At 41.7% G+C, this 20,732-nt stretch overlaps 1 protein-coding gene across 2 annotated transcripts; it reads right to left on the bottom strand.

Annotated features, from left to right (window-relative positions):
- Positions 1-1,887: 1,887 nt before the first annotated feature.
- On the bottom strand, positions 1,888-20,327 carry LOC146491539 (oxysterol-binding protein-related protein 11-like). 2 transcript variants are annotated; one of them, XM_085151556.1, is made up of 13 exons: positions 19,912-20,326; positions 19,605-19,673; positions 19,235-19,410; positions 18,843-18,922; positions 15,859-16,044; positions 15,051-15,249; positions 12,790-12,935; positions 12,515-12,655; positions 9,512-9,974; positions 8,105-8,291; positions 6,119-6,301; positions 5,886-6,039; positions 1,888-5,527 (listed from the first exon to the last, which is right to left on the bottom strand). In XM_085151556.1, the coding sequence occupies exons 1-13, from the start codon at positions 20,025-20,027 to the stop codon at positions 5,471-5,473; spliced, it is 2,157 nt and encodes a 718-aa protein (XP_085007682.1). In that variant the 5' UTR covers positions 20,028-20,326; the 3' UTR covers positions 1,888-5,470. The 2 variants fall into 2 exon arrangements, with proteins under 2 accessions (XP_085007682.1, XP_085007683.1); XM_085151557.1 differs by lacking the exon at positions 19,605-19,673 and having other exon boundaries at positions 19,912-20,327.
- Between the last annotated feature and the right edge of the window lie 405 nt (positions 20,328-20,732).

The following is a 20,732-nucleotide window of genomic DNA, read 5'->3' on the forward strand; positions in this document are numbered from 1 at the left end:
AGAAGAAGATGAGCTTGAAGGGAGAGGATTAAACTGCTTGTTATAGAGAATGAAGGCCCAGAATAAGATAAATGAGGATTATTTTAAACTGTGAACCACAGCTAAAGCTATGATTGCTTGTTTCCACCACTTACAGTAAATAAATAAATACAAAAAACTGTCAGACAGAGGTTAGTTGACAATTTGAGTTATCATCAATTTAGTTACACAACTCAAAACTTCGAGTTACTTCTGAGTGAGTCAAAAATCCAAGTTTGCACACAAAGCGGCTCGAGTAAATTCAAGACCAAAACAACAGAGATTAAAAAGAAGAATAACAGAATCCCCTTGAATCAATTTTTTTTACTGCAAACTGTGGGAAAAAATGTGCAACTAAACTGAAGTTGTTTTGTTATTCTGCCACACACTTCACACTGTGAACTTTGTTAAAAAGTCTTTTATTACCGGCATATCTCTCAAGTGTCCTTGGCATTCTTCTGCTGAGATAGTTGCCTCGTCCTCATGTATGACTCGTGTTTCACCATCCTCTGGCTCTCGTTTGTGTAACACAGTTGCTATTTGAGAAACAAAAAACGTTATGCTTCGATAAGAACCCGATAATGACTTGATACAAACTGCGTCAGCAAGAAGTAAAGACACTGCAGGTCATGCAGATCATACATGTGCTAAAATTAACGTGTTTTTAATTATTAATAAACAGAAAAAATAAACTGATTTGCAAATAATGCGCATTAATGGTATGATTACGATGGAATAATCTGAATAAACAGACTTGCAAATCCTGCTGCACCTTGCTGAATCTCACAGGGTAAATAAGCTGTGTCGCCTCTTCACAGAGCTCCATCACAGTGGGTTTCCTTGTGGGGGACTGTGTATTTTATTGAAATACCTGACTTCTTGTGCAGCAGGGCAATATCATCAAACTAAAATATAACATTTATCTTTTTAGAGTCTGTCTTCTGACAACTCTTCCAAATAAGCCATACTTGTTCAATTAATCAATCGTTTTCTAATTGCGCTGCATTGAACTTTAACACACTAACTGAGGCCTGTAGAGTCTCAGCTGTAGCTCTTGGAATTTTCTCTGAACATGGTCTGACTTTGGGGTGAATTTACTGGGATGTTTACTACTGGAAAGACTGCTTTTACAGAGGTGCTCACACTGGCTGACAATCAGTTAATCAAGTGCATTTGTTCAGCAGCTGGCTGCTACTCACCGTCTATGGAAGCAGAGAGGGTGGAGTTAGCTTTTCACAGGAGTGCATATATGTACAGTTATAATGGTGGACGTTATATTTAACATAGCAAGAGTTTCAAATAATGAGGTCAGTGTAATCAAAACCTCAGATTTTTTAACTACTGTGATGGCACAGATGTAGAAAATATATGATTATTGACAGAAGATATGGTCATACCAGGCTCACACCTCAGGCTGTGGGTACAGAAGCTCCACCCATGTGCTATCAAACCTTCTATTTATAAGAGGCAGCCAATCACAAAACAGTTGGCTTAAAGGGAGAAAGAACAGCTCGTTTCAGGCAGGATCAACTGACGGGCTGCATAAAGGCCATGAATGTGATAAATATGGATTATTTTGAACAGTTGATCATGCAAAGCCACTCTAGTAGAGTCCAACAATGAAAAATGGAGCTGGATATGAGTGTAATAGAGGTCTCTTTAAGTTGATGTCCTGAGTAGAGTTGAAACTCCAAGCCAAAGGCTAAGCTGATAAGTTCCTAGACTTGATTTCACAGCATAGTACTGGTCATTTGTTAAAAGGGAAACTACTCTGTTTGGAGTTGTGCAGGTGTAGCTTCCAATATGTCTTAAAATCAGCCTTTTTCACATAAATAATAATGCTGATGAGTAGAGGAACCAGACACAACATACAATTGATACACCATTTATTAGATTATCTCACACATCCATTTTTTCCCACACCAGGTTTCCTTCAGTGCATTTCAGAGACCTGCAAGACAACCAGCAGAATCCAAAAACTAGGATGTCAAAACCGTTAGTAAAAGTGCTCAGTCGAAGTCTCGACGTCAAGCATTGATTTTAAAAATAAACCCAAAAAAGAAAAAGAAATCAAACACACGTTAACAATACATACATCATTGCATCGGTCAGATAAGTAGGTGATGAGTGCCGTGCTCCTTGCTGGAAGGCACACGCACATGAAGAGTTTGCATAAGGCACCGAGATTTGAAGGGGGTAGCTTATCAATGGCAGGGTGGCTTTCTGCTCTCAGAATGTGTTGCTTTAGCAGGGAGGCGATACATACAGGATATCATGTATACATCACAGCACGGTAGAGTGGAATCAAAGAGGAAAACAAACACTGATTGAACATGAAGTACTCAAAGTGACTCCAGAAATAAGAAGGGCAAGCTCGGGATGGACACACATTTAAAGAAAAGATTTATTTACATTACAAAAGGAAGCAAATTTGGTTAAAAGCTTTCACAACAGACATTAGGAAATTTGAGTTTGCAATCATGCTGCAGGACTTTTCCAAACACTGCAAAACCACAAAGAAAAAAGGCAAAAGACATGAAGAGTGGCATAGCATTTTTAGAAGCATTCACCTTTGACTGAATCATTTAATTATTTAATAAAATTTGCTAATTTTCAGTCTACAACATGCTGTTACAGCAACGTGAACTTGTCAAAAAAAACAAACAAACCCCAACACATCAATATTAACAGCATTCAGCATTAAATTGAGAGCTGAAGCTTTGAAAGGAAACTTTTTGCGTTTCTAAAGGAATTTATAGTGATCATCAACAAGGGCGTACACTGACTAAACATGGCGTTAAATTCAGTGTACATGTTGGCTGGTTACGTGCTCATTTAAAACACTGTTTTTTGGTCTGACCTACTTACCTAAAACTCTGCATCATAGTTGCTCACAAATGCACTACTAAGCACTTACATTAGGGAGTGTCAATGTGCAGGTTTTGTTCTTTTAGTGGTCTGTCTCCTTGAGAATTATTTAGCTTTTAAAGTGCAATTGCTGAATAGTGCCACAAGGTGGTGCCTCCTTCTGCTGTACAGACCTGAGGGGTGTACTATGAAGCAAGATGAAAGGATAACAAGCTAAGTTTAGCCTAAAGTCAAAGTCTTCAGCATCACAAAGGTGTGTGTGTGATTGGGGGGTGGGGGGTTCAAACGGGATAAATCACCATGGCAACTTGTGCCAAACAACCTGGTGTGGAGCAGGTTATTTTCAGAGCAGCGCTAATCTTAGCTATTGGCTCATCTCAGCTATTAGCTAATGTCAGCGATGTGCTAATCTGTTGCCATTAATAATTGTTAAAATGAAAATGTGATAAAGTAGGGAAGAAAGAAATGAGAGAAACACCCTTCAACCTTGCCAGGGGTTGATGTTGCGTGTCCACCAGAGGGCACTCTGCAAATTCCCCGCTGGCAACCTGTTGGAAGCCACAAACAATAACCAACTGATCCAAGCAGACTGTAACAGAGTAATCCATTACTTGTGACAATAAAACAAGATTATTTTTGAACTGCAATGCCCTTAGTAATGGCTAATAAACAATCATACATAACAAACATTAGGGAAATCTCAAGAAAAATTAACCAATATATCAGATTATTTAAGTCGTGAAATCCAATAACATTTGAAGCACAGACCCTAAAGCAGTCTGGGTTAAGTTGATTAGTACAACAGATCATCTGTGAACGTGTTTTTAGGTTGTTGAACGTGCTTCGTAGTACACCCCTCTGGAAATGTACGGTTGATGTTAAGGAAACCTCGTGGCACAATGCATTACTGAGGAAATGTTGCACAAACACAGCACCCACTACTGGACACGGTAACTATTTGGAACAGTTGGAGAATTTTACCCATCACCAAACCCTAAGATAGATCTGCTTACAGCTTAAAAGGGAGCTTTAACTAAATTTTATGATTTAAAAAAAATAACCCTAATAGAGTCATAGTGATGCCACCAAGGTCATCTTAGGCTTCTTACGCAGACCTGGAAACCCCAGGCAACCTCTCGTCACTGGGGGAGGGGGGAATATTTCCAAACTGCTTGGAGAGTGGTTCCCAGCAGTTGCAAGGTAAAACTGATCGCAAAGTGATATATGGTGCTGCACCAATAACCTCTTTGTAATTGCTTCGGTGAAAAGTTGCGGCCGTCAGTAGTTGGTGCAAAGAAACGTTGGGTGTTATCCAAACAGTCTCCAACTACTCTCTGAGCAGGAGTGAAACTACGAATTGGGAATGTGATGCAAACCGGAAATAGACACCGTTCAAATTCAAAGTAAAAGTACGCCTTATTACTGAAAACATGTTTTAGAGGACTCAACTTCCACCTTGAGGGTGAGCGGTCTCTATTGCAGGCTTGTTTTGCACTCTTCATAGTTTCACTACTGCTCAGAGAGCCATTGCAAAGTATTTGCAGACAAGTTGGTGTCTTCCAAGCAAACTATAAGCAACATGCTAGAAACTAAAGCAATTCTAGTGCACCTTCTTTGCAACTGCTAGCACCACCTACCAACTGGTGGTTGCCATCAGGTTGCCAACCTGTCTCTAGGCCTATATGACTGGGGCCTTTCCTTCAGAGTGACAAGATAAATAAACTTGTAAAATAAGAGTAAACACAGTAAACGCAGTGCAGTCTACAGTAAACAGTGAATGAATTCAGTGTTCAGTATTCAGATGCCGTTATTTTTTAATTTTTAGTACTTTTCTTTAAATCTGTCATTTTAAAGTACGTAAATTTCTGTAAGCACTGCTCAATGTGCTATTTTATGTATATACTCTGGGAAATTGCCCCGTTTAATAATTACTCTGGGAGGCATCCACTAAATGTTTCTGTACTGCTCAGATCAAAACACCACGAGTATGTAAATACATCCAGTGACAGAGGGAATGACTTCTGTTTTATCAGCTCAAATACACAGATTCAGCTTTATGAGATGTATTCTCCAGTTACTTGGGGATTTTCTTTCCTATTTAAATAAGATATTCACCAAAAATCCCTTTATCCTCAGGTGAGACCACAGTTTAAAAAGAAGAGAAGAAAAAGAAGAAACCATATCCAGGCGGATCATCCGAGTCCAAACAGAGTATCATTCATCAGATCATCTTAAGGCTGTGTAAATAGAGTACCATTACCTGTACAAGAATATGTTTTCAATGACATTAGATTATATATATATATATATATATAAAAAAAAACCTAATCCGCAGTACAAAAACTTGTACTCTTCCTGAACATCATGTGAGAGATTCGAGAACACCTTCGGTCATGCCGTCTCGGTCCTTCTTCCCCCTCAGCGTCGCATTCGTCTGTATGTCAGTGCAGGTCATGCTTTTCATTTCATAACCAACGGCCACATGTGTGTGTGCACGCAGACACACTCCGGCACACTCACAAACACACACACACACTCATGAATCTACAATATCAACATCCAAGATAGGGGAGGGCTGAAGAAACTAGGATTTGAATGTAGAGTTTTTCCAAAGTGGCTTGTGATAAACCCAACCTTCACCCTGGAGGAGGAGAGACGAGAGTCAGTGTGGTATCACGTATCAGTGATAATGAAGCGTCTGCAGTGAGATAGCATAATTGTTTACCCTGATAAAGTTAGACAAAACACCAGACTGTTAAGTTGAGGCTGCAAAGTATTTGATTTCAACATTTTTACCAAACAATGGGCATCAAACTAACGTGTGGAAACTCCTCTGAGAAGGGTTTTTTTTTTTTTTTTTTAAATCATGCAATTCAAATATTTTGTGTATATAAGTTGTAAGATCTTCAATGTGGCAGTTATATGATTCAATATGACTTCCTATGCAGTAAATACCAGCTGCTGTATCAACAGAAACCTAATGAATCACCACTGCTCACCTCTCTGTCAAAGTATCGGGTCCTCCAGGGGGTTTCTGTCTCGACACGGTGCCTCTCTTCTGTCCGCTGCCTCTCCTCGAGGACCCTCTTATGCTCGGTGGCTTTCTCGATGTCTTTCTGCCGTAAAGCCTCAGTCACGTGCTGCCACAGGCGCCTGCAAAGGATCAAAATATTTCAGCAAACGCTATTAAATACACAGGAGCTGCAAGTTCGCTCCTTCAACTTCATCTGACCTGGATTCAGTCGGTCCTTGCTTCTCTACTGGCCGCACGTGCTTCTTCGTCACAGGCAGCCTGGTGACGTCAACCACCCTCGTCTCTCCGTTAGTGAAGCTGAACTCCAAGACACCGTTCCACTCGCCCTGTACGCGGCACACCACTGCATTGGTGGAGTTGTGCTTCACCTCTGCTGTTACCCTAAATGTGTGGTAGGAGGACCGAATTAATACAAACATGCAATTTTGAGAATTTGTTTAGATATGAACGCCCATCTTGGACACTTATTTTAAAGAGCTGCAGAACTGGCAATCAAAAACTCGTCTTACTGCCAACATCCCCAACTAGTCGCATCAGATGGCCGACCCTCCCAGACTCTGGTTCTGCTGGAGGTTTCTGAATGTTAAAAGGGAGTTTTTCCTTCCCACTGTTGCCAAAACGCTTGGTCATAGGGGTTATAGGATTATCTGTTTTCTGTTTTCTTTGTATTACCGTAGGATCTTTACCTTACAACATAAAGCTCCTTGAGGGAACTGTTGTTATGATTTGGTGCTATATAAATAAAACTGAATTAAATTGAATACTGTCATAGTATTGCTAGTAGTTCACCTGGTCACATAGTCAAGTTCGGTTCATTTAGAGAGCACATTTCATTGAATGAATGAAAGCATCGTCTCAATGAACAAATAAGGTCACCTCTGGGATTTTTTTCTGCTTTTCAGTTTGAGAAAGTTTGAAGTTAAACTTTTTTGTTTTCCAAGAAACGAAGCAGTAACTTCTTGGAAGTAGAGCTGGGCGATATGAGATTTTTTCATATCACGATATGTTTTTTTCATTTCAGGCGATAACGATATATATCACGATATAAGCCAAATAACTATATTTGTAAGATTTAAATGTGCCGTTGCTCACAAGTAAAATGTGAAATAATCAGCAGCTTGTTTTGATTTAAATATTTATTTCCCATAATAAGTTCAACAGGGTAGATGTACTTAAGGAACATGAGACTTTTTCAGATAAGGCAAATATTGCAAACTACACAAAAGGCAGCCGCTAAAGCGTTTAAGTTTCAAAATAGAACAAACAAAACAGACTACTAAATTGTCAATTCCACTTAGAAATTATTAATTCTAAAAATAAATCTTAGTTTGTTTTACAGAAGAACAGACAAAATTGACTAACTTTTGTCAATATCAAATAAACTGAGAACTAAAAGGAAATTCTCGATCTCTCCTTGTTGTATAGCTTAGCTTTTCAAACAGTTTTAACAGTTACTTTAGTCTGACAAAAGCCGAATGACGAATTCCAGTGAGAGATTGAGCACGCACCGCTTTATTGTATTTCCAGACTTGCTTTCGGCACAATTTACAGTGCGCGCTACTCTGTTTTTTTGTCAGTCTTGAAATAGCCAAAATACCGTCACACTACGGAACTTCTGTGGCTCTTCCGTTTGACAATCTCTCCGGCATTGGAACCATCATCTGTTTTCTCTTCGGTAACCTTCGGTCACGCTCTCGGTTGATTCCTCCATTACCCGGGCGGCACGGTGGCTGGCTGCTTCCCAAACAAATACACATGTGCGGCTTGGCACTTTTGCTGTACGTAACAAGTCACGTGACGTGACGCTGCAGCTGTGATTGGTTCGGCTCTGCACTACTTAATTTGGATTGGCTGTTCTTTTTTCTTTTCTTTTTTTTTTTAAGAGGACAAGAGCCGTGTGGCCTATCGCAATAGTTAGAAAAAGTTATTTCTCAATACATATCGTTATCGTTCTATCGCCCACCTCTACTTGGAAGTTGTTGCACTTTGGTGGTAAATAAAATTGAGCATCATCAGCATAACAACATAACTTTCTGAAAATGGATCCCAATGGGCAAAAAGGAACACAAGCTCATAATCTGATACGATTCAAACCACATATATTGATATAATGACAATCATTGCAACCACAAAATAAATACATTTCTTTTACTTCTTGTTGTGGATATAAAAACCAAGACTTACTTGTGTAATTTGCCTCCATAAAAGGGTTTAGTCTGGAAAGTAATGACTGCCGAGTAACCCGACTTGGCGCAGTTGATGGTGACTTTGCCGCCAAGTTCCACCCAGGGAACGGTGAGGATGGAGCGAGCATAGGCGCAGGGCAGCGTGAAGGTGTACTCCTCATCGTGCTCCAGCAAATACAGACAACCTGGAAGAATAAATACAGCAGAAACAAGAGTTACAAGGTTTCTGCCAGTTGTAACATAGAGATATGAGGGGTGTACTATGTAATGTATTACCCAGCAACAATAAATAAGGATATAGTTGAATCTTACTTTTGTCTTTTTCCATCCTGTGGTATTAATAATGATAGAAATATCCAGGAAAATACTCAACAAAGTCTGAAATGTTAGTATTGCAACAGCCCTACCGCTACTGCTGCCACCTGGTGACGGTAAACAGCAACAGCATGTAGACGACAGTCTGCAAAGCTGTGCACAGACTCTGCACATTACCGACGCACAACTGCGACACTTCCCTTATTTGTCTGTACTGGGTGACAGAGGAAATGACAGAGATGCTTTTGTGGTTGAGGCCCTACACAGTAAAGTACAAACATGCCCTGTCCTACATTTTTATTAACAAGGACAAGAGAGAAATAGTTTTATTAGGAAATGCATTAATAGTCAAATGAGAATATACACCAAATATGACACCTGATATACCAGAATTTAGTCCTAAATTAATTACACTGCTGCTTTTGGTAATAAGAGGGATTTAAGATAAAACTAAAACCAAACTGAGGAGTAAGGGAGCTGGGGGCACCTCACTTCTATTGTCAGTTACAGCTGTGTATGGAAAGACTTTTTTGGCACTGCAGGCTCGAGGTCCGACGCATCAGAAGGAGGTGAGATAGCGACTTGCCAGCTCCACAGCACACATCATGATATTGTGCACGTGAGAAGAGAGCAGGTAACTTGCCAGAACTCAGCATGCTCCACCTGAGCCAAACAGATTACTTCCAGCAGTGAAAACACATCTGAGGCGGGCCATCTCTTGCTTTCTGCTACACGTGAGAAGTGAGAACTTTAGATAAGAAGCCAACCTGATTCTGCTGACGCCGTCTCGAGTTCATGTGTGAAAACATCTAATGTTTCCAATGCAATGCGCCCCTGAACTTTTCTAGACATCCAATCGAGGTGCAGGTGAGAATTCAGGGGAGAAGTCAGATCAGACAATAAATGGTCTACACTCTCTCGCTTTATTCAGCAAAGCCTGTGTGAATGAGAGTGTAGAGGAGCTAACCCCCCGCTGCTGGTGAGCGGGCCTCCTACAAGTGCTCTGTGTAAAAACAGCTTGTGTTTCCATCTAACTCCTGCTGCCAACCTCGCAGAACACAGTTTTGTTTTAAAAATTGTGCCGCCTTACCTTCCCCCACCATCGATACTCCAATGGACATGCCCATGAACTTGCTCTTGGTCCACACATGTGTGTTCACACACATCCGCCTCTCCTGGCATTCGGCGTAGAAACCAGACACAGGGGGATGATGGGAAACCTGCTCCGCCACAAAGCGCACTTGGTAGGAGTCCTGGCTGGAAGCAGTGGGGTCGGGGCTTCCCTGTGAAGGCTCCTTGGAGGCGTCTGGTCTCTTGGGCACCTTCCAGGAGCAGTGGAAGGTCTCGCCAATGATGGGGTTGTAGGGTTTTTTGGCAATGGCGCCTTTGCGGCCCTCGTGGAAGGAGGTGAGGTAGTACTCCACAAACCGGACCATGCGGTCCTCCGGACTGCTGCCGTCTGTGATGGTCACAAAGAGATCCGGATGGGACATGAAGTCTGCGTACATCTCCAGCAGAGAGCGCTTCTCGAGGATGAAGGTGGGGAGGACCACCTACAAGGAAAATGGACAAGAGAAGAGATTTTAATCACATCTTCTGGAACATACTGCATTAACAAACTGAATCTGAGGATGCTTCTAAATTACCTCAGGTTAGGCAGAAAAATATAGTGCAATGAGGAAGTGAAAAGACGTAGACAGGACGTGACCCTGCGGATCATGGGGTGTTTACTAGAGTTCCAGCTGAGGTAAGCCAGCGGACCCATGAGATAAATCAGAAACTCAAGAGCAGGATATCGAACTACGGGAACAAACTGACACTGAAAGATAAGAGTGTCAGCGTAAGCCTCGGGTCAGGGTGTTTAAGCACGTGTCCTTGACAACTAATTACCAAGAATGAGGAGCTTACTTCAACCATGACTCCTTATCCTGCCTCAAAATGTGGTTTTTAAACAATTTCAATTACTTTCATGGGCGGCTTTAATTTGAATACAGCACTGTGCTACTAGATATCAGCCTCATCACAGGCTGATATTTAATGAGCATTTAACTGTGACAAATATCTGTTGCTGTCTGCATAGACAGAAATTCACATTTAACAATTACATTTTCATTGATCAGCCTTCCTCTTCTACAGGCCAGCTGAATCGAGTCCCTTCGAGTTGTGCTCAACGACAAAGACTCATTCAGACTGATGGCGAAATGTTGGCAATCTGTCTGCATTTATAAATCAGACAGCAGTTATTTAAAGACCTTTGAAATCTCTCAGAGGGATTGCAGTCGGTCCAAGTCACACTGCAAAGGTGCAGGCGACCTGCGCAATCACTTTGCAATCAAACGTGGTCATGACTGTGCAACACCCTCAAGCTCTGGGCAACTGATTATCACCACAAGCTACAGTCAATTGCACAATGTGAAAAATTCAACTTAATCACCAGGCAGCCGCTGATTATTATTTTCTCTCATTGGTGGACGTAAGGAGTTTGTCCTTTTAGCCATTAGCTTGATCTGAATTAGGAGGTAGCTTTGTCAAGCTAAGTGCGCCCAGTGTTGGATAATGTGTTAGTTTGCTTAGCTAACATTATCTCTCGGTGATGGTGCATGAGATGATCCCTTTTGTTCCTAGTATTCCCAGAGTATTTTAATTTATTTAACAAGATAAATATTTGTTGTCCCTGTATCGATACAATATCACAAAAATCACAAAAATATTGCGAAAAGATCTCAAAAAGCAACACATCAGGCCACGATCTAAAGAAACAGCTGAGAAACAAAGTCAGTGCCATCTGTCAGTCTGGAATGACTTACAAAGTCCTTTCTAAGGTTTTGGGACTCCAGTGAACCACAGTGAGCGACATTATACACACATAGAGGAAACTTGGAACAGTGGTGAAGCTTCCCAGAAGTGACCGGTCAACTAAAATTACTCAAAGAGCTTTGATGGCTCATCCAGGTGGTCACAAAAGAACTTGGAACAACATCTAAAGAACTGCAGGCCTCATTTGACTCAGTTAAGGTCAGAGTTCATGATTCAACAGACAGAGACTAGGCAAAAAACGGCATCCATGGAAGAGTTCAAGGAGAAAACCACTGCTGACCAAAAAGATCACAAAGGCTCATCTCACATTTACCAAAAACATCTTGATGATCTCCAAGAAAATATTCTGTGGACTGACGAGACAAAAGCTGAACTTTCTGGAAGCTTTAGGTCCCATTACATCTGACATAAAACTAACAGCATTTCATAAAAAGAACATCACAGCAACAGTCAAACATTGTCAGTTATCACAAAGACTTGATTACAGGTCTTGCTGCCAAGGATGGCACAACTAATTAAGTTCAGGGAGCACTTATCCCGGAAAATTCCCATCCCAGGAAGGAATATTGTTCATCTGGATGTTGCTTTTTCACTGGGAGAAATGTTTTGTCACTAGATCTGCAAAATGACCAAACTATAGGGATATAACTTTTTCCACATAGGACCAGGTAGGTCTGTGTTACTTTTTTGTTCCTTAATAAATGATTTAAATAATTTAAAATAAATATAAAAAATATAATAATTTATCAGGACACAATGACTGCAGTAAATGATGTTGATCTTTTTGTGTTACATTAGAAAAGTTTGCAGGGTTTGTTTTTTTTTATAATGATGCATAAAAAGCACAGGAGGATTTATTTAAAAAAAAACAAAAAAACAAACAACCTAAGAAGTGAAAGGCAGTGTTTCTGTGTAACAGTTGCTGAGTCAAGGCTGAAATACTTGTGAAACAATCTTACCACATACTTTTAACTGTGTATCTGTACACTGTTAAAAAATGGTTTATTTAGCTGCAGAAGAACGTGGTGTGAACTCCTCATTTTGGTTTATTCTTCACCAGAATTCTGTGAAATTGCATTCAAAACCAATCAGAAGGGAATCTTGACAGCATTTCACGCCTCACTGTGACGCAATGTGCTTTGAACTCTGTGTTACAAGAAACTCCTCTCACTCCGGGAAAATCCTCCTCTGTTACAGCTAAGCGAGCCTTATCAAAGACCCGTTCGTGCTGGCGTCTCAGAGGGATTGTTTTCGCTGATATGGGAACTCGACCTACCCGTGTGAGGTCCATCCCCAGTTTTAGCTGCGACAGCAGGTGTAGGATGACGCTCCGTTCCTCCTCCACGGCACCCAGGTCCTCCTCCTTGTCCGTAAAGGAGTCCTCCAATTCATCCTCTGCATCTATGTCTTCCTGTTCCTGTGAGGAGAGAGGGGGGAAGAAGTTAAAGTTTTTATGTATGACTGATTTTAAAACGAGGCAGTCTCACAGAGCATTAACAGAAAACTGCAACAAGCATGACACAGATAACCTCTCCCCTCTCCTGGTCTTACCCCAGAGAAGTTGCAGGACTCGGGGCTGCTGAGCTCCAAGCGGTTCCCCTCCAGCAGGCCCTCACCTGTCGCGAAGCTGCCCAGGGAGCTGCTGCCATTCTTCAGGATGTCGGGCAGTTTGGGCTCCAGCCACTCGATGGTGGGTCCTGCAGTGGACGGGGAGTGCACAGGTGCAGGTTCAGAGGTATTCATGGTCCTACCCCTCCCTCCCACCCGACCGAGGCCCCCCTACATGCACAGGTAGCGCTAAGCTCGGCCCACCATTTACCGCACGGCGCCCCGCAATCGCCTGGCAGCTGACCGGGCAGAGCTTCTGCTCCTCAGAGAGCTGCCGTCGACCAAAAGAGTGTAACCCAACTCCTCCGTGAAGACAGGTATCAGGATACTCTGGAAGCATCCCCCACCCCCTGATTGGCTAAACCCTCTCAGTATGGCATCCCCCCCTCCGCCCCCTTTAAAAGTACGTATAGCAGAGGACAGATCTAATTCAAATTCACCTTGTGCGTCAGAAGACTTAATCTGATTGGCTGCTGTGGCGAGTCCGGCCTGATGAAATATACATCGAGTAACGAGATCCGCTGTGGAAAATGTGGGACGAGTTTTCCGGCATTTTAACAAAAGATCAGCGAGTCTCCTCTCCTTCACCTTACTGTATGATTTTTAATGTGAAGCTTAAAAACAGAGCTGTCCTCGAGGTGCTGGGGATGGATATTTAACCATCTGAGATCCAATTACCTGCGAGACAGGTGGTACGAACAGGGACAGGTGACCCCATCAATAATGCAGAATAATTCCAGTGTCCGGCCAAACTAACCGTCTAGATTGGGTGCAGACACTGCATGAGCAAGACTATGATTTGTTCTTAGGATTGCGTGCCCAGTACAGACATAAATATTTAACACCCACTTCCCAAACATCATGTATTTACTGAACTTAAAATTTAACTTGAGTTTATATAGAATTTATTTAACCCTTTATTGAACCCACCGGCGGCCTCGTGGTCAATTTTACTGGTAAATATAAAGGGTTGGTCAAAAAAAGGGATAAGATGGAGGTGGTGCAGAGGGACAGTGTTTGGGACGACTCAGTACATAGTAGCAGGTGATTTTGACCATAAAGCACCACGAGGGACTCAAAATTATGTCAAAACTACAATCGACAGGTGGCACAACCTTCCCCCCCCCAAGTACAAGTCCTACAATTACTGGGTCTTTTTTTGACTAACATTCTACTCAGCTCAATAACATCTCAGCAGTTAAACTTTATGTCATGGAAGTAACCCTGGATGTCGAGTCACTAAAGTGGCGTCCAGAAAAATATTAGAGCCATTTTATTCATCACAGAAGGCTGGGTTGTTTGTAAAGTATCTACTTGACTTTTTTATTTTAGGGTTTTACATTAAGTGGCAGGACCACATATTAGCATCTACTCGGCTGGGGTTCCAAGCACGCTGAGACAAGCCAAAAATGAATGAAAACCGCCATTTTTGAAACCCGGGAACGAGGGAAATGGCTGCACACAAACCAACACCGATGAGATGCAGGCATTCACCATCGGTGTAGTGCCATCACGGTGATGGCACTGCCTATTAGCAGTTTATTAACAGTTTATTAACCTCTTGCTTTCATCTACAGCATCTTTTGTCCCTTTTCCTTCTCCTCAACCACTCATGGCAGATGACTGACCCTCCCTGCGCCTGGTTTTGCCAGAGGTTCCTTCAAGTTAAACAGGAGTGTTTCCTTCCCATTGTCACCAAGGGCTTGCTCATAGGGGGTCATATGATTGTTGGGGTTTTGTGTACTATTGTAAAGTCTTTAAACTACAAAATAAAGCCCCTTGAGACAAAGTTGGAATTTAGTGCTATATGAGTTAAACTAAATAAAGTTGCGTGTCCATGCTGCCTGAACACAATACAGCAATAGAAACCATGTCAAACGTGCAAACTGAGGAAGAAAATGGCTTCTATGTTCTATGAATAAAATGCAGGTTTATGAGGTTTGCAGAACATTTTACAAGGCGTCCCACCTTTGTAAGTATTCTGTTTGTAGAAACTCGTGCTGGCCAAAAGCTCTCTGACTGCCAGCCTGGGTCCAGATGAACTAAACTGAGTTTGAGCTTTTAGTGTACCGTCATTAATTAGCACACCCTTAACGTAATCCAGGTACTTTAACATATACAGTTCAACTTACGTGTTGTTACCTTTTGTGTTTGTCACAAAAGGTAACAACAACCCACCACTACATAAACATCCCTCCACGTACCTCCTAGGGAGCTTCTCTGTCGGGCCATCTGCTGCAGGTGGAGGATGTGCAGGCACTCATTGAGGCAGTTCATGGTGGCCATGGAAGTGGCCTTGAGCATCAGCAGGTCCTGGTCCAGGGGGGAAAGGCCAGGAGTCGCAGGCAGGCCCTCAATGCCCTGGATCAGGTCCTTGTGCTGACCCTGGGCTTGGCTCATCATCTGGAGATACAAGGATGTTGTGGTTATTTTTAATAAGGACAAAGCCTCACAGGACCGTGATTAACTATCTGTGCAGGCAGCTCTGCTGATTTTGACTGAGTGCCTTTGTTTAACTATCACGTTAAACAAACTAGGGAAAAACATATTTACACCTTGCTGATTAGAACAAAAACCTGCTGAATCCCACTCAAGTTAAATAAACATGAGAGTGCCCCCTTGTGGACAATCTGCAGCATTAAACTGGCTCAGAGAGAGACTACTAAAGCTCATGACTAAACAAATCTCAGTGAGCTAAAGTCCTGCTCTAAAGCACCTCTTAAATATTTTACATTCACCGCTGCGTGCCTTGTAGGAACTAAATGTTTCTTGTACTTTTTCCTTGTACTTGGCCTCGAGTTTAAACTTTAATGAAACATTGTAGTGAGTGCCAGCACTGCTTTCTGTCTGCTCATCTTGTACAAACACTGTGGCGCCTTCATCCGGTCTTTTTAATCCTCATAAAATGTAGCACGCAACTAGCGTCCCTTGGTTTTTAGCCCGCACTGTTTGTGTCTTGGCTAAAAGTTCCCCCCAATCAGTGAGTTATGACTTCTTCAGATCAAAGTGTACCTCTCTTGCGTCCATCAGGTGGTCAGGCAGCAGGGACCTCTTACTGGAGTAGGCCGACGAGCCTCTGACCTGCGACCAGCCAAACAAAGAGGCAGGGTTTTGACTGTGCCGGCGCATGGACATCGGGGAGCTGCCGCTGCCCTGAGACGCTGTGGAGTAACTCCGGGACTTTGACGGAGGCTGACTCTGAGGAACGGAGACCAGCACAGTCATTACATTTATGGGTCAGCGCAGTGTTTGTAGCTATAAATGAGACGGGGTGTATTGTACTACCATATTGTTTTTTCAAAATAAAAGTTTTAAAAAACATTTTATAAGCAGTGTAAACTACTGATATTTATCAGGCTTTTTCATGGCCCCTGAACTCCATACTGTTTCCTCAATTTGTAAGCGTACGTAAACAAACAAAAAGTATTTATTTTTAATGCCGGACTAAATTAAACCCAACTGCACAAAACATGCTGAAAATATATTCTTTTATAAAACACTTTTTATTTTATTTTAGTAAAAGGGAAAAAATCCTGTTATGTTTTTGGTTTGTTTTTTTTTTGAGTCTCCAAAACTGGCCCGAACCTTTGATTCAGTTTTATTTATAAAGTCAAATCCACAGTTGCCTAAAGGTGTGTCATACTGTAAGGTAAAGACACTGCAATAATACATAGAAAACAGAAAACAGATGATCATATGACTCCTATGACCAACTTAAAAACTTAAAAGTCCAAACTTCACATTTTTCAAAGCTGTCATTGGGCCTGGACCGCTGTCTTTGCCAGGCCAGTTCCGGCTCCCAGGCTCTGTGGTTTATAGCACTTAAAAACATTTTTCTTATATTTTTGCACATCTTTGCTCATTTTTCCTAAACTTGGCCATCTCCAGACCATTAAAATGGGCCACGGGCTGCATAGCAATCTGGAGATCAATATCCAGATCAATACTGCTGCTTGCTGCACTTACAAACAGGCTGGAAGCTGATATTTCTTTACATAAACACCGATACTGTTCTAACTCTGTTGGATCGCCTCCTTTGTGAAAGGAAAACAGGAAACAGAAAACTGTCACATCCGCTCATGAGTCATAGATTTTGCTGAGGAAGTTTTTACAACACCCTAACAGTTTCAATACCAAAGTACTGTCCGGCTGTTTCACTGCTGCACATTTATTGACAGATCAGCAGCCATTTGGGGGCCTTTGAGCTTAAAGCAGCATGGGTTTTCTGCTCCAAAAACAAAAAAAAAGACTAATGAAAGAGCATCGTGTCACTGCTCATCAGCACAGAAAAAAAATGCTGATTTTAACTTTCACAATGATGTCAAAGATGGACTTTGAAGTAAAACACAGCTGTTCATGGTTTACAAGCCTTTAAAGACAGACAGGACTGATTGAGCTGCTGTCTCTGGAGTGCACATTTCACATCAGATGAGTTTTCCAGGTTTTTACTATAATTTTTTTTTTTAATCTGCAAATATGCTAATATGCAAATCTAGATAAAGATCCTGTACATGAAGGTAAAGTACAAAGCTTCATGCATCAAGGCAGCCATATGCCTTTAGCTTTTATTTTGTAAGCACGCCGGGTTTTGAGCTTCTGAAAATGTGTTTTCTGCACAGTCATCACTGCTCGCAGACACAAATATCTGCACAAACTGCTCACACAGCTGCAGACACATTATCTGATAAGAGCTTACGAAGCAAACTTTAGCACGATTTCATGCCAGTCAGACTTCCTTCTCTTTCCTTGTTGCTTTAGTGGTGCATCTGTGGGCTTACGACATTGTCACCGCTCTCTCTGCTTCACTTTCACGTGTTTCCTTACAGAAAAATGGTGGTGTGGCTGTCTGCAGACTGCATGCAGCGATCACGACCCTTCTGATTTAGAATCGGTTAGATTTAGTAAGAAACACACAGATCGGCCATTACCTGAGCCATAAATCTGATGGCGATTTTGACTCATTTTTTCAAGGATAAGAATATTTCCACGGACAGAATAAGTGCAATGAACTCATTGTTATGTTCAAGAAATCCGTTTGAGATGATGTCAGCTTTGTGACATGGTGTGTTAATCTTCTCAAAGCAGCCATGAGTTGATGAGTACACTGTGGTTATAATTTTGCTGCAACCAAATGTTGCAGCAAAAATTGAGACTCATCAGATCAGGCAATGTTTTTCCAGTCTTCTATTGTTCAATTTTGGCAAACATGCGTGAACCGTAACCTCAGTTGCCAACAGGACAAGAACCAGATGTGGTCTTCTGCTGCTGGTGGTGAGATGCTCTTCTGCATACCTTGCTTGTAACAAGTGATTGTTTTGAGTTACTATTGTATTCCTATGAACTTGAAGCAGTCGGGATATTTTCTCTCTCTGATCATTCTCTGTAAACCCAGGAATTGGCTGTATGGGAAAATCCCAGAAGATCAGTAGACCAACAAACCAAGCAACATTCAAAATCACTTAAATCACCTTCTTGCTGATGCTCAGTTTGAACCTCAGCAGGCCATCCTATGCGTCTAAATGCATTGAGCAGCTGTCATGTGATTGGCTAATAGGATACCTCTATTAACAAGCAGTCATCTGATATATGGGGTTTTCTCTGTATTATTGTGGAGTCTTTACGTCTGTGAAGGTTCTCAGTCATCCAGGTCATCGTAGTCTAAGGAGCTTGGAAAGAAAAGCGTGGAGTCTTCACCTTACAATATTAAGTGCCTTGAGGTGACTGTTGTAGTTATTTGGTGCTACACAAACAAAATTGAATTGAACTGAACTACTGTGTCATGATATCCAACAAAAGTGTAACAGGCAGCCTGCCTCAACTGATTTTTATTTTTGACTTTTTTGTTTTTATCTTAATTATACTTCTTCTTTTAAAGATAAATTTTTAAAACTATACATTCTTGACAGAAGAATGATCCAGTGTAAACCAACCATGGTACAAATTATGGTCATGTGCCTCTTTTCAGGTATAAACACACTCGGCACAGTCAGTCTTACCTTCCCCATGGCCTCTGTGTGGTGCTGCGTGCAGATCTGTAGCCTGCTGACCCAGTGCTGCCTCTCTTTGGCATCAGAGGCTGACAGACACACACACACACACACACACAGGAGAAGAAGAAGACAACCTTGTTACAGTAACTCTACAGTAATCATACTCAGCATTGATTCCTGTGTGCTTCTGCATCACCGGCAGCAGATAATGGAAAAACATCCAGATCAATACAGCAGGAACAAGATGGAAGTTAATGAGAGCAAGGCTGAGCTTTAAAACAAAGAAAAGAAAAAGTAGAATGGAGGCATCAATAAAAGGTGGAGAGCTCAGGAAGGAGCACAGAAGCACCAGCTAAAGCCAAATTAACTCAGAGCACTCATGGCTGCCAGATCCTCACCCCTGAGCTTGTACTGCTCCCCGCTGATGGCATTGACAGTGAAGGTATGCGAGTCCTCATCACTCGGGGAAATGACGGCCCCCGCCAAAGGGAGCATGCCACGGGGCTTCTGTGGCCGTGACTGCTCATTGACGAAATACTCAAGCAGGCCCGCCTCGTTGTTCAAGACAAAGAACCTGAAATCAAACAACACTGGCTTAGTCTGCTGTCCATGATATGACTTTTTATCACAGTCACACCTTACATTTTTGTTTGGTAAGTTAGAAACACACATAAACACACAAACACACACACAAAGGTACTTTGTCCCTATAAAACTGTAAGGTCTTTAATGCTCATTCATGTCACATGAAGTTGGGTCAGAACTCACCTGTACTGCCAACCTGTCACCAGGTTGGTGTATTTCATCAGGTAGCCATCAATATTCTCCATGTGATCGCTGGTATTATGGGGCAAAAGGAGACACTCATAAAATGATACAGGCAGTGAGCACACGCCCATAAACACAGCAAGGTAAATACACAATTCAATCACAGAGCATTCCTCTGACTCAGCTTGTATACCTGAGAACCAAATACACACTTAAACACTACTGAAAAAGAGTAGGTTATTGTGCTGTCCGGGTCAACGAAGTGCTCCTGACAACACTAAATTAGCTGCTAGCGGAACAAACTAACCTGTACTGCCAGCTTTTGGCACTCGCTCTCCCCGAGCTCGGGGTCCTGTTCTGGGGATATACATCCAGCTTGCCTTCGTTTTCCGTGATTCGGATCGTCGTGGTTTCCCCTTGCATAGTCACTAGCAACGACACCTCCTCTGGACGCAGCTTGCTAGCGCTAAGCTAACCTGTAAAGCCAGCCAAGTCTACAGGGCTGATTTTTTTTAAAGGACGGAGTCTCTCTTACTGGGAGGTCATCACTTAACGAAAAGCACCACCGAACAGGCTACACACGCTGGACTGACAACTGGCCGATGACAGCTGAAAAAATATGGTCTGGTCTACTGGAACTGGGAGTAGCTAACAGACTGCTAGCTAGCCTGATATTTACTGGCTTCGGTTGGGGACACGGTCATGTGACTCACCTTACAGGAGCGTTTCCGCATTGAGATATATAAGATATATAAAAATATAATAATTTATGATAAACAAATAAAATCCATCCAACCAAAAAACAAAACAAAACAAACAATAACAACAAAAAAACGTAAAAGAGGCGTAAAAGGTTTAAAAAATGGAGTGGATTAAAAAGCCGCAATCTAAAACGGAAATAAATCTTTTACATAATAATTTTATAAAATATTATCAGATTTTGTGTATTAAGTAACAAGAAAGAAAAACAAATAAATTAGTTTTTTGTTATTTTTATACTGACTGGCAAGTATTATTTGAAAGAAGGAATTATAACATTAAAAACATTTATAATATATTTTTGCATTGTTGTAGCTGAAAAATAAAGTGAATAAATAATTACACAAATAGGCCACATATTATCCATAT

The sequence above is a fragment of the Neolamprologus multifasciatus genome, chromosome 23, assembly GCF_963576455.1.
Source record: "Neolamprologus multifasciatus chromosome 23, fNeoMul1.2, whole genome shotgun sequence".
Classification (NCBI taxonomy): Eukaryota; Metazoa; Chordata; class Actinopteri; order Cichliformes; family Cichlidae; genus Neolamprologus; species Neolamprologus multifasciatus.

Coding starts and splice junctions, on each gene's coding strand:
- LOC146491539 (XM_085151556.1), bottom strand. CDS start 20,027: ATGCAAGGGGAAACCACGACGATCCGAATCACGGAAAACGAAGGCAAG. Junction 6,302..8,104: donor TATGGAGGCAAATTACACAA/GTAAGTCTTGGT, acceptor CCACACATTTAG/GGTAACAGCAGAGGTGAAGC. Junction 5,528..5,885: donor CCCGATACTTTGACAGAGAG/GTGAGCAGTGGT, acceptor CTCCTCCTCCAG/GGTGAAGGTTGGGTTTATCA.